Genomic DNA, 13,342 nt, shown 5'->3' with positions numbered 1-13,342 from the left:
GCTTGGTCTCGGAGATTCCGAAAAGCACGCGGGGTAGGGCGAACGCTTTGAAGTACTTCATAGAGAGCATCGCTAGTGTTACGCAAAGAAGCCATCTGTGATATGACTATCTTGGTCAAAATTTTAGGAATGTATTCTTTGATGGTGTCGTAGATTTTGTGACCACTCGTCATTGCTGTAAAGAAAGAAGCAGAGTTTGGAAGGTTTTCACAAACGAGAAATATGATCTCAGGGGGAAACTTGTTGATATCGTATAGCATGATGAGGCAAAAGACGTTCTATCAATGATCTGACGTACAATTATCCCAAGATAGGGAAAACAGGCGTTGGAATACCAACAGGTCATAAGTGGTTGCTGAAGGTGAGGGGCATCCATTGCTAATAAAATGCGGAATTACCTTTATTCCGACGCTAGTCTATATAACATAGCACGTCTTGGCGTTGAGTCTCTAAAGAAAACACAACACATGAGAGTATAGATGGTAACACTAGTTTCCGGAAGCACTGTAAAAGGGATTACCTTATCGTTTATTGGTGAAAAATTGTAACATAAGCCAAGTGTGTTAGCTGCCTGAGTATTTTTATTTCCATAGAGTTATGAAAGGCTTGCGAATTAAATCTACCCGCCAATTTCTTGGTAGTGGGGCACTTGTAATAATTTAGAGTATCTAGGGAAGAAGCTGTTTTTGCTATGGACTGTACTACAAACCAAACTTCATCTTTAATATAGCCATGTTTGGCATAGTGATTTCAGCAGGTTATGTCTTTTCAGCGTGAAAGCAAATTCGAAGCTTTAGTAGCAGAATTTTAGTTCGTATTGCTGGAGATAGGAAGGAAACTCTCGTCAACCCAATATTCTATAAGATATGAGACTCCTTGAATGATCGTCCGCCTCGAGAAGATACATTGAATCTTACCTAGAGAATAGGTCTACGGATAATAGAGTAGAAGTAAATAGGAATTGTTGAAGAATAATAAAATCGGACAATAATGATGCCTGATTCTATAGCTTGGTCTGAATTTAAGTAGTGACGATGCTCGATGGAGTGCAGCTTGGACTGGGGTGGGTACCGTGATTTGCGCTCCAAGAAAAATTCTTTTTTCAGAAATTACTTGTTGTCTTGCCTTGAATGCGATTACCCTGTCGCAATAGGAAGGCTTGATGATCGCTGTCACATGGAATTGCGAATATTTTCTGCTAGTATTTTCTGCGAATTAACCAATATCATGATCTCGAAGAGTTTCAAGTTCATTCAGCTGAGAAGTGATGGCGGTTTCGAATTAAATGATCTACACAGCAATTTGAAAGCTCACAAGTCATTGCTTAAATCTGGGGGAGATGATATGATAGCTTGCCGAGCAATAGAGGCAATCATTGTTTAATTGACATGTAGCTCAGGCTAAAGATAGGCTAGGCTATGCAGCCCCTGACCTTAATCTTGACCTGAAAGAATCTAGTCTATATGACCAATGTTTCTTTTCAGGGAAGCGAGAGCCAGCCCAGAATCGAAGTGAACTGAAGGGATAAGAGAAAAAATTCCATCCAGTTTTTGGGTCGGTGTATTGCTGTAGTATAAATTATCAGCTTTTTATCATGATATATCAAGCTAAGACGTACATTAAAGCAGCTTTGCGTCAAGACTGTTTTTCTCAGAGCCGATTGTATGGTGTCACACCACTCAACCTCGGCTTCTTTGCAAACCTCGACTGCAACCGCCTGGTCCTCAAGAACAGGGCGAGCTATCTCAATGACCAGATCAATCGAACTATAGTAGCTTGTTAATGCGAGTAGCATTTCATAAAAGTCACTTAAAGGATACACATACCATTCAATCGAGAAGAGGACCGAAGTATGTCCACTGCCCGAGTTAGGGCCAAGCAAATAGAACATATTTGGGAAACCATGCACAGCTACAGTCTTATAGGCGCCAGCTCCACCCATACCATCCCAGTGTTGCTGTAGTGTCTTTTTATGTCGTCCAATAACTGTGTTTGCTTGCCACTGTGTGAATTCAAAGCCTGTCGCTAGAATCTGTGCTGTCTAGTCAGAGCAGACTTCTATTAGTCTAAATTTCTCTTGACTCACGATGAAGTCAATGTTATGCTCTTCACCAGAAGATGTTTTTATACTCTTCGGCGTGACAAGACTTATTGGACCCTCGACAAGCTTCATTTTGGGGCTATCGAGCGATTGAATGTAGTGATTGTCCAAGATTCTTCGCTGTGAAAGTAGAACAATAGTCAATATCTACCTCAAATTATGGAGGTACCTACTTACCCTGCATCCAAGATCGTATTTAGGGGTGAGTAACGGCCAGTATTTCTCTATAAAGGAAGGTAAGTATTGGTATATAAGCTTGCCATGTTGAAGCTTACTAGGGGCATTTTCCGTGATGTACTTCCGACTAGAGGAAAGTCTCTGTTCTCTCGACTCTTTACCTTGAGAGTCATTATAAAATTGACCGAGTGCTGTATCCAGCATCCAAAAAGTGATCCACCTAAGAAGCAATACAAAAAGAGGAATCCGAAAGAAAAGAGTCTGTAACTTTCTTCCGAACTGGTAATTTCCCACTGTCATGGGTACATAATGCTGCGGGCTCTGTTCCAAAGACATAAATTAGATTATGGAATAGTCACAATTAGGAAGAATACCTGCCCGAATAAATTGTGTCAGACTGTGGACATCTTCCATAATAGCGGGAACCACCTGAGACCCGGAGCCTATAACCTTGTCAGTATAATACTGTCTGATAAAGCATTTTTAGTAAAGTCAAAACAAACATCCATTACCGACCACGGCCACTTTTAGCCCTCGAAGGTCGTACGCTTCGTCCCATTTGGCTGTGTGAACCACAGGACCTTCGAAGCTCTCGATTCCAGGCATGGCTGGAAATTTGGGGTTCGTATAGCCCCCAACTGCAGAAATCAGAATTTTGGCTTCATGAAGGAAGCATTCCCCTGTTTTCAAATCGCGAAGATCCACATGCCAGGTACCGGAAGATTCAATCCACTTGGCCCCCGTCCACTCTGTCCGAAGCTGCGTGTGTTGAGGTACCTGATACGCGAGAGCCACTCGCTGGATGTAGGCCAGAATCTCTTCTTGTTTTGGGAAAAGGCTAGTGAATTCTGGATTTGGGAACCAAGATAGCGAGTACAAAACTCCAGGTATATCGACTCCGCACCCAGGATCTAGTGTTCATCGTTAGCGACTGCCTAGGGGAGACTGACAATATCCTGGGACAGGTAGTTCAAACATTTGTTGGCTGCCCACGCCCCTCCCAACTCAGTAGCTCGGTCATAGATTACGAAATTTTCAATCTTCAGTTGCTTCTGCAGCTGGCATGCCATATTGATACCTGATAAGCCCGCGCCAATGATAACAACATCACTGTATAGCTTTTCGTGCGTCCTCATATTTTTGAGCTGTGTGGTTCCTGTATATCGGAGGAATAGATTGATACTTGAAAGATATACGCGGAGGCTTAGTTATTAATATAGATGTAAGCGGGGCTCGCTCTTCAACCAAAAGACATCTGTAGGCTTTCGAAAGGTTCAGAGATCTTTCCTTTGCGCGTATATTAAGATGAACGGGTGGTGAACGGGTGGTGAACGGATATTGAATGGGCGATGGATGCTTGAGAATGACAAATCTATAGATCATTCAGTAAATAAACAGTTTTAGCTAAGGTGATAAATTTGGAAATGTGGTTCTTTTCGAAGTTGCCTTTGCAAGCGAGGGAGAAACAAATGATGAGTATGTATGGTGCGTAAATTTCTACAATTAAAAGTCACGATTTTTATGTTTCCCAAGTTATTGCTCCTTTTGACCACTTTATTAAACCACTTCTTTTCACCACTTGTTTGTAACACTTAATTTGAGCATTTGATTTGACCACTTCATTTCCTCACTTCATTCGGGCAAGGATATTTCACTCCTCCCTTGATCTTTATTGATCCATTCTTATATCTAGGCTCAACCATGGCGGGGTCTCTTTGTAATTATATCCCGATTTGAAGACACTATAAATTCTGAGTGTCCTTATTGTCTCTGGACCTATAGATATGCGCTACTGGTCACCTTCAAAATGCATAAACTATCTACGAGAGTATATTCTGAGGGCCATACGGCCTTCAGTAGGAAAGGTACTGCGCAAAATTTATATTCGAAGATGACCTCGCTAAAATGTAGGCAGGAGAGCAAGGAATCAAACCAATCGGATAAGCGTCCATGGAAAATTATTGAAGTGGGGGGAGTGCCAAATCTCCGAGGGTTTGGCGGCTACCCTACTGAACTGTCAAGATCTCACAAAACACGAAAGATGTTTCTGTATCGCTCTGCTCATCCTGGTCGCTTGACGGAAGCTGGATTAAACAAATTGAAAGATATGGGAATCAAAAACATTATTGATCTGACGTCTGACAATGAGACAGTCGTCAATTATAATATATCACTAGAAAGGTTGACGAATGAAGGTTTGCTGAGGATATCCTGCCCATTGAAGAGAGGATTGTTTTCTATTGATGAACTCTTGTCAAGATACGGCAATTATACTACGAAAGACTGTGAAGTAAAAGTGAGCTTCTAGTCCCTCAAATATCCACCATCGATGAACTTGCAGCTAATTCAATCGCAAATAGTCCATCTCGAAGAGATATGTTGGCTTGTTGGAAGAAGGGGCAGAAACAGTTCGCAAGATACTCTCCATTCTATGCAGCAATCCCAGAAGTGCTACTTTGATACACTGTTCTCTTGGGAAGGACAGGACAGGCATTATCTTTGCTCTTCTTTTACTTTTAGCTGGTGTTCCAGATCCACTTATCGCAATGGAATATAGTGTCAGCACAGAAGGACTGAAGGGTTCTGTGGTTGACATCGAGAAGTTCCTCCGAGAAAACACGAACAGCGATGCACTGTCGAGAGCTCGGGCGTTAGAAATGGCGACTGCAAAGTAAGAATGCTCTCTCTACTTTTCTCTTAACACTTCATTGACTTTGATGAGCAAAAACTAGGGAGGACACGATGACTGAAACCATTCGCGTCATCAACATGGTGTATGGGGGTGCAAGTCAGTACCTCATGAACCGGTGTGGATACACGAAAGGTGATGTTGCAAAATTTCGTGCCATGCTCCTGGAGGAAGAATAAATAGGACAACTTAAAGACAGCCGCTCTCGAAATGAGTTTCACTTTTAGTCTCTTCTCTTCTTTCCCGAACTCTATTCATAAAATGCTAGATCGCCTTTGGCTTAATCTGTTGCAGTAGAAAATCAGTGGAAGAGTGGTGGTCGCACCAGGACGTACTTTATAGTTGGGATTTTCCACTTGAAGCAAAATAGCTTCATCTATATGAAGGGAACGGCGTCATGCAAAATAGAGTTCGAGAAAGAATTGGAAAAAGTAAAGAGCTGAAATGAATTCCGCGCGCGTCTATAGATCACCTGTCCGATTCTAAGATGTATGAAGGTAAGGTATTTGTTGGTACAGGCGCGCTCGATATCAGTTTCACTTTTGCACTCTTCTCTTCTTTCTTGAGCTCTAATCTGAAACACGCTAGTACATGCTCGATTAGCTTGTTGCGGGATCTCGAAATGCTTCGTAACAGTAAATTACAGAATTATGGGGCTGTATCTTTTCATAAACACGGATACAATATATTGCTCCACGTCATAGGCGATCAACCTACTGAAATAAATCTTAATTCACCACCAATCAAAGTAAACCAAGTTTCAGCAGCATGTAACAATGGTGATATACTGAAATAGAACTTCCAATCTTGTCTATACTATTACACTTCTCCTCGTAACGTTCTATATCATAATATATATTGGTAAGTAGATGATGAGATCACTCTTGATGGTTGAGACGTCATCTATGAACGCGACCTCAAAGATGATATCGGTTGCAACCTCCAGCGATTAAGGTAAGGTGGTGGGGGTCTGTTTGGTCGCCTGGCGGAAGTTGCTAATTTACGCTGACCTTAGGAAAGAGCGATGTGGTGAATAATGAATGATTGTCGTTAAAGAACCCACTAAAAGTCAATCATTACGATTTCCACGATACTATAATTATATCATAGATTTAAAGCTTTAATCTATATTTTTATCTATTGTGATCTAGTATATTAGGTGGCTATATATAACTAAGTACTTAACTAACTATGATAGCTAGATGTTTAAGGAGTAGGGAATTATTTCCTTTAAATATTTTACAGCTATGAATATAAAGTATTATATCCTATGGTAACTTGACATACTATTCTAGACTTCTCTCTTACTTACTATTAATTAGTATTATAGTAGGTAAATATAACAGTAGCTTCTAAAATAGAAGGCGATAGCCACTCACTAAACCGCATAAAAGAGCAAGGAGCGCTAACCGCCACACTACATAACCAAGCAGAACGCGGCGCAAAGTTCCCCCCCTCCCACTTAATTAGATATGATATAACTTTGTATAGATTATGATATAAAGACTGGAAGTTCCTTATCTTAAATTTTTTAGGAATAGATAATATACGTAACTTAGTGACGGAGATGAATAGTTTAATAATAGTACTACTATTTGCCCTAGGTATTATAGCCACTACTATACTCTATACTATCCAGCCCCGAACATCTATCATGGTATGCCTTGTCAGATTTCTTTTACTTGCTTAAGTATACAATCGCATGCCTACTCCCACGAGAGTGGTGAAAGTTCAAAGGCATCTATTTTACGATGAAACAGTACATCACACGTTGCCAATACTGTAAACATGACAATATTGTTGTCATAATAATTGAATATGTATTTGAACAGAGTAGCTTAAAAACTAAGTCCTGCCAAGTTCTTGCCAAGCAGATCCTTGAGTAAAAGTTGACGATCGAAGCCAGATTTCCCTTTCGTATATGAGTATTTGCTCTTTTCAGGGCCCGTATCACTTACCAATGCCATGCTCCTTGCAAGCACTTCTCAGAAAGGCGACTGAGATGCAGAATTCAATGCATTCAGCTGGCACCCACCGATAAGCTACCCAATAGTTTCGATTTACCCAACTGAGACCGTTGTCTCTAGAGGGAGACCAGGCCTCTAAACCCAATTTGTCACATAGAGTAGTCGTACGAGTGAACAGGACTCTCATAGCAAGAAGCTTCGAGACACCAATCACGGCTATCATGTCGCCTTCGAGGTCTTTGAAACCCCAGTGTTCGACGAAACCCAAAACTCTCGCAGGGCTATCAGACATGGCGATAAGGTCCGAAGGCTGGTCGCCCTGGCAATGATTTTTCAAGATATCATAGTTGATTAATGAGCTTTCGTGGAGAGGACCATCATAATTAGAAGATAGTGTGAGTGGCTGCTTTGAAGAACGGAAACCAAGGTCTTTGTCATGTCGACTGTAACTGCCTGATCGAACGGCCCGGTAAAAAACGTCAGGAATGTTCGGTTCCAGTCGATCTGAACGCTCAGAACCTCGGCCCAGAAGAACTTTGCTTAGGGTGTGGAGTGATTTGATATCCGTTGATAAAGTTAAGCTCGCATCGGTAAGTCTAGCTCTCATAATTCCTATCATTTCCAGTAACGAGAGCTTTGAATCCGCTTCCTCGTATTCAAATTCAACAGTAGTGCAAGGGACGTGTAACGCCCCACCGGCGACCGCTGAGATGACAAATCCAGGACTATCGGCGAGAAACATCTTATCATCCAGGATCTTAACAAGACTTCGGCATAACTCGTTGTACTGTTCTTGCAGTTGAACATTGCGTTCGCTGTCCCGGTTTTCTCTTATCTGTCTCTCTGTGAGAGGACGTCTGCCAGGGATATGGACGTAAGAACTCCTGACGATGCGGACCGGATGAATGCCATATCTTTTGGGAATGTCATGCTCTGCCATCTTTTTGAAATAAGAATGATGACCTGGGATTTGAGAGGAGGGGATGATCGGAAAAAAATAACTCCGTTCCAGGTCATGATATCCATATCTGGAAGTATTGTAAAGCTTCTGATAAGCTTCTAGCTTTAAGTGAAAAACTGCCATATGTATAAGCCTGTCCGAGAATAACGAAGGAATATAGTCAAAGGTCGATTCATCAACTGGTCGGCAGGGCTCTCTGTGGCTGATATGTGTAAACTATAGTATAGAAGGTTCTATTGATTATCGATTGCGGATACAAGTACGGAACGATGTATTGTAGTTAAGTAGAGTACAGTACTGTATCACGAATAACGCAGGAATATTGATGTTCTGGTTCTAGTGCTATTTTAGACTAGTGTATCTTGGCATTAGGGTCTGGAACACAATGGAAGAACGTAGGTGGGCGCACCAGTTTCGGGAGATACTGTAAACAAGAAGCCTAACGTAGATAAATGTGTTTCTACTTAGATTGGAGAAAGTTTTAAGATAGTAAACTGAGTTGACTGAAGTATATTCCTCTCCGTACTGACGTAATGCATTTGAAGTAAAACTTTGGAAAGAAATAACAAGACTACCTTTTCTTGATTTTGCTGCCTATCATGTAGCTCATTGACTAAAAATTCACGTTCATGCTTTGGTGGAGGCTTGCCATGATACCAAATTTTCACTTTCCAGATTTGCCTTGGACCCGGAGCGATCCAGAAGGAATCCGGGGGCGTAAGCATCGAAGCCAGGCTTCACGATTCTTTGGTTCTTGTACGACACGATCTGACTCAACGCATGGTTGAGACATTATCTCGGGAACGGTCCGCCAAACCTTATCCACAAGATCTGGGCATTGATGTGGTCGCTGCATTAGCCGTAGGGAGATCCGGCTCGATGCGTCAGAGGAATCGACACGAAATTTTACCATGGCTCTCTCTGGCCGTCGAAGATCACTAGCAGATGGTTTCTTGGAGGACATAGATCGCTTGCGGGAAGCTTGTTTCAGAAGAAATGGCGTGTTGGCAAAGTTTTCGGTCTGGCGTTGTCGTCTGCGAGAAATATGCGCCATTTGCGTGTGAAGGAAGGTTAGGAGGAAGATGAGAGCGATAGACCGGATCATCACAGCTATTTATCCCATACGATGGTGACACACGCCTCGTCTCACTTTATTGTTCGTGGGCGAAGTAAATCCAACAAAGAATATGATGTATTTATATAGATGAGGACGGTTGGATACTTACTAAGTATTCGTGCCGTCATGATGTGGTGGACAGCTTTTGAATTGGACTCCTGGGGTGGCCTCATTTTTGCGAGGCGTGGTTGCACATTCTCGAACATGCGTCTCTTGAAGGTATTTATATAGAAGAAAAATTCCTGATGGGGATAAATTAGAAGTATTGAACTACCTGATCAATGGAAATCTCCGCGAAGGCAATGGCAGTGGGGCCCAGGAGAAGGGGAAATAGTCTTTAGGAGCGAGACAAATTTCGCTAGTGAGTATAATTACAACACTGTGTACGTGTCTTCAGTACCTCCGTGTATCTGCAGCAATTTCTATACATCTAAATCTCTTTCATACTATTAAACGCTATCCTTCTAGATACACTATCCGATAGCAATATCGTGCGCTATGTTTGAAGATAGATGGTTTACTACATCCATATCATGAGTAGACAACATGGGGCCATCTCGAGCAAACTAGACGACTGGATTGGGCACCTAGAGAAGACCATGAGATTTGTACCACCAAAAGGCATTAAGTGGCACGGGATGTGCTATAGTCACTAGTGAAACCAGCTTCCTCCCTACAGATCGATTTTCTTTTCCCGCGACCCACTGCCGAGGCCTTAGCGCAGATCTCCCATTGATCGGGCCACACCAAGTTGAGGGCTGTTGTAAGATGCGACGTGTATTGTACTGTATCTTCACCCGCAATATTACACCCGGTGCTTTAAATGTTAAGTAGTAAACGTTAATGGCTTTGCGAAAAGGAGCATTTTGCGGCCGAATTAGCGCGGTCCAGTCAATATACAATCTATGCAGAGGCCTTGGCAGTGGGACGAGAAAAGAAAGGCAGTCTGTAGGGAGAAAGCTAATTTCGCTAGTGAGTGTAGCAGCTTAAATAATTACAGGATGGATCGAAATAAGTTTCACCACTTACACACAGAGATTATTCCTCGAACCGTCTTTCGAAACACGCTACAGCTAAAATAGTTAGTCTTTCCCTGAACTCCATTCTTGGCAGTAATACACAACAGCTGTAATAACAGCATAAAATTATCTTCTGTATTTCGCTGGTATGGCTTTCGGGGTTTCTAGAATGTCAAGCCTGCCAACAAGAAAAACAAGGAAAACAAGGAAAACAAGGAAAACAAGGAAAACAAGGAAAACAAGGAAAACAAGGAAAACAAGGAAAACAAGGAAAACAAGGAAAACAAGGAAAACAAGGAAAACAAGGAAAACAAGGAAAACAAGGAAAACAAAAGAGAGATCTCCCTAACCTGGCTATTAGGCCAGACTTCAGTTTGACCACTCTCCTGAAGATTTCCCTTTCAAACCCTCTTTCAAAACACGCTATCAGTCAATTACTCTACCTCTGACCTCTTTTTTTGGCAGTATTCTGGATCTAAAAGCACAAAAGATGTTCTGTATTTGGCTATTAAGATGTGGAATGCGAATCTAGCGATAAGCGTAGAGGACAATACTTTCCATGACGTATTGTGCAAGTGTTGTGATATCTCTTTGACAAGCAAGTTAACAAACTGTTGAGGACATTAAGATAGTCCGCCAGTTTGATACACATCATGTAGAATAGGCACTAGGCTCTATTTTGATGCAAGCACTTCAGGAGTCTAGTGCCATGAAGTTACGCAAGCATGTTTTTCTTTACACTTTCATCTCTTTCCTGCTGGCTGCGCTGTGCCCGCTCGGCTTTTTTCCGGTCAGCTTCATCTCTTTCCTGCTGGCTGCGCTGTGCCCGCTCGGCTTTTTTCCGGTCAGCTTCATCTCTTTCCTGCTGGCTGCGCTGCGCCCGCTCGGACTTTTGCCGGTCCGCCTCATCTCTTTCCTGTTGATGTCTCTGTTCTCTTTCAATTTTCCTTTGTTGGGATTCCTCCGTCTGTTGACATGACTTTGCCCAGCGAGCCGCTTTCTGAGTATGTGAAATCTCAATGTCGTTGGCCATTCTCGTAATATTCGCCAATTTTCTTTCCATTGCGGAATTCTGAAGGTCGCGCATACGTCGGATATTCATCGCTTTTCCTTCTGAGAGCGCATGAGTCTGAACGTTTCCCTCGCCTTGCTGTTGGAATGTTGCTCGGTGAGGAGTTACTTGTGGCAGAGAAGGGCTTCGGACATCCCAGAATGTCTGAATAAATTGGTCCAACTTGCAACGAGAAAAAGAGTCAGCAAAACTGGTACTGCGAGACGTGAGAGGTAATCAAGCATACTAATCCACCAAAACCTTCTCGAAATTCTGTCCCACCAAGACGATTCAAAATTGCCAACACACTTTGTGCACTCCTCGCGTACTTAGCGATAGTAGTTGCATTCACTGGGACTCGGTGCACAGCACAATGCCGGATTTGACGAATTCTATGCAAATCAGAGCAGAAGGATTCACGTTCATTTTCTGTTATGCCACAAGATTGGAAGAGCTTCTTATGGTGGAAACAAAAATATTCGATGGCTTTTTCCGAAAGCCGACTCAGCTCGGCCGCCTCGGGGCAGGACCAGTGGCATTCGTCGGCTATAGCTGGAGCTGCTGAGCGTAAAATGTGATACAAAAAGAACTCTAGCTGCTTCTGCCACCGACAAAGAAGGCTGTGCCTTTCGAGAAAGCTTAAATAATGTTAGATGCGGCGAGAGAGATCGCATGGGGCTTGAAAGACTTACCTTTCGTCTGTAGCACTTTCTCCTGCCGAGTCTGGATCTAAGTGGCTCATCTTGATACACGCAAAGTAGTAAATAGTTAAAATCTCTAGTTATTCTGCATAGTCAATGAAGTATGAGCGGATTTCCCTGGAAACTAATATATGCCTAGACATTAAGCGCCACTCAACAAACAATATGACGTTAAGACTTCGGTTGAGATTAGCAATGCTCGAATGAAAGTCATCACTACACTGATACTCTTCAGATTGAGGCTTGTCGGTGACATCATTTACTTTCAGACAAGTATTTAACTTTCACTGAGTCATTGTGAATTAGAAAGATGTGATCTACCTTAAAAGAAAGTTACTGTACCAGCATCTAACATAGTTAACGTATTTCACAAGCGAGCGGGACACCCGGTTAGCCGGGACACCCCAACCAAAACGCGTTAATTAATCACACCTTTCTTATCCAACCACCCACCATACCACCAATTCGCTCTCAAAATCGTCAGAATTTAACACATCAAGAAGGCCGGATTTTGCTTGCTATCCAGGCTCTTAAAAAGCAGGATAAGCTATTAATTCGTGAGGCAGCACGTATATATGACGTTCCAAAATCAACACTTCATGCCCGTCTTGTTGGACGCGAAAACCGCGTCGAATCCCGCCTGAATTCATTTAAATTAACCGAAATCGAGGAGAATTCGCTAGAGAAATGGGTACTTTCTATAGATAACTGAGGAGCGGCACCGCGACCTAAAATAGTATAAGAAATGGCTAATCTCTTACTCGCGACACGCGGAACGACCCCGATTCAAACCGTCGGCAAGAATTAGGTAATAAATTATGTTAAACAACACCTAGAGCTTGATATACAGTTCTCGAGACGCTATAATTACGCACGCGTAAAATGTGAAGATCCAAAAATCATAAGAGAATGGTTTAATCTCGTTCAAAAGACGATTTATGATAACGGGATTGATCTAAATGATATCTATAATTTTGATGAGACGGGCTTTGCGATGGGCTTAACCGCGACCATAAAAGTTGTGATAAGAGCTGAATATTACGGTCGGCGCGCTCTTTTATAGCCTAGAAATCGTGAATAGGTAACCTTAATTAAGTGTATAGGCGCGTCTGGATTTAGCCTCCCTCCAATGATTATCTTTAAGGGTAAAGTTTTCATCGCAAGCTAGGCTGATAAACTTCCGAATAACTGGTAATTTGAGGTTAGCCTAAATGGATAGACATCAGACGAAATTGGCCTTCGCTGGCTTAAAAAGGTCTTTCTTCCATCGACTTTCTCAAGAATGAAGGGGAAATATCGACTCCTAGTTCTCGACGGTCACGGGAGCCATTTAACTCCAAAATTTGATGAAATTTGCTATCAAAATGATGTGATTCCGATTTATATGCCACCGCACTCTTCTCATCTTTTACAACCTCTTGATGTGGGTTGTTTTGCGGTTCTTAAGCGCGCGTACGGTCAAATCGTTGAAAATTTGATGCGGATTGGAGTGAACCATATCGACAAATTAGACTTTCTCGACGCTTTTCCAATCGCTCAAAACGAGGCATTCAAGCCGG

At 42.3% G+C, this 13,342-nt stretch overlaps 4 protein-coding genes across 4 annotated transcripts; 1 reads left to right on the top strand and 3 right to left on the bottom strand.

The window, feature by feature from the left end:
• Positions 1-1,416: 1,416 nt before the first annotated feature.
• N7484_008180 (flavin-containing monooxygenase) lies at positions 1,417-3,348 on the bottom strand (the record flags this gene model as incomplete). Its single annotated transcript, XM_057118567.1, has 8 exons — positions 1,417-1,566; positions 1,619-1,766; positions 1,827-2,032; positions 2,087-2,221; positions 2,279-2,325; positions 2,653-2,721; positions 2,782-3,189; positions 3,255-3,348. 8 exons carry the CDS (start codon positions 3,346-3,348, stop codon positions 1,417-1,419), a joined length of 1,257 nt encoding a protein of 418 aa, XP_056971602.1.
• Positions 3,349-4,169: 821 nt separating this feature from the next.
• On the top strand, positions 4,170-4,953 carry N7484_008179 (tyrosine-protein phosphatase; the record flags this gene model as incomplete). The annotated part of the gene is made up of 2 exons (XM_057118566.1): positions 4,170-4,574; positions 4,639-4,953. 2 exons carry the CDS (start codon positions 4,170-4,172, stop codon positions 4,951-4,953), a joined length of 720 nt encoding a protein of 239 aa, XP_056971601.1.
• A 1,964-nt stretch (positions 4,954-6,917) lies between these two features.
• Positions 6,918-7,874, bottom strand: N7484_008178 (uncharacterized protein; the record flags this gene model as incomplete). The annotated part of the gene is made up of 1 exon (XM_057118565.1): positions 6,918-7,874. One exon carries the CDS (start codon positions 7,872-7,874, stop codon positions 6,918-6,920), a length of 957 nt encoding a protein of 318 aa, XP_056971600.1.
• A 2,872-nt stretch (positions 7,875-10,746) lies between these two features.
• N7484_008177 (uncharacterized protein) lies at positions 10,747-11,824 on the bottom strand (the record flags this gene model as incomplete). Its single annotated transcript, XM_057118564.1, has 3 exons — positions 10,747-11,247; positions 11,330-11,708; positions 11,775-11,824. 3 exons carry the CDS (start codon positions 11,822-11,824, stop codon positions 10,747-10,749), a joined length of 930 nt encoding a protein of 309 aa, XP_056971599.1.
• Between the last annotated feature and the right edge of the window lie 1,518 nt (positions 11,825-13,342).

The sequence above is a fragment of the Penicillium longicatenatum genome (genome assembly GCF_028827895.1).
Source record: "Penicillium longicatenatum strain IBT 33135 chromosome Unknown contig_4_segment0_segment0, whole genome shotgun sequence".
NCBI classification, from domain to species: domain Eukaryota; kingdom Fungi; phylum Ascomycota; class Eurotiomycetes; order Eurotiales; family Aspergillaceae; genus Penicillium; species Penicillium longicatenatum.
This window is presented reverse-complemented; position numbering and strand designations above follow the sequence as displayed.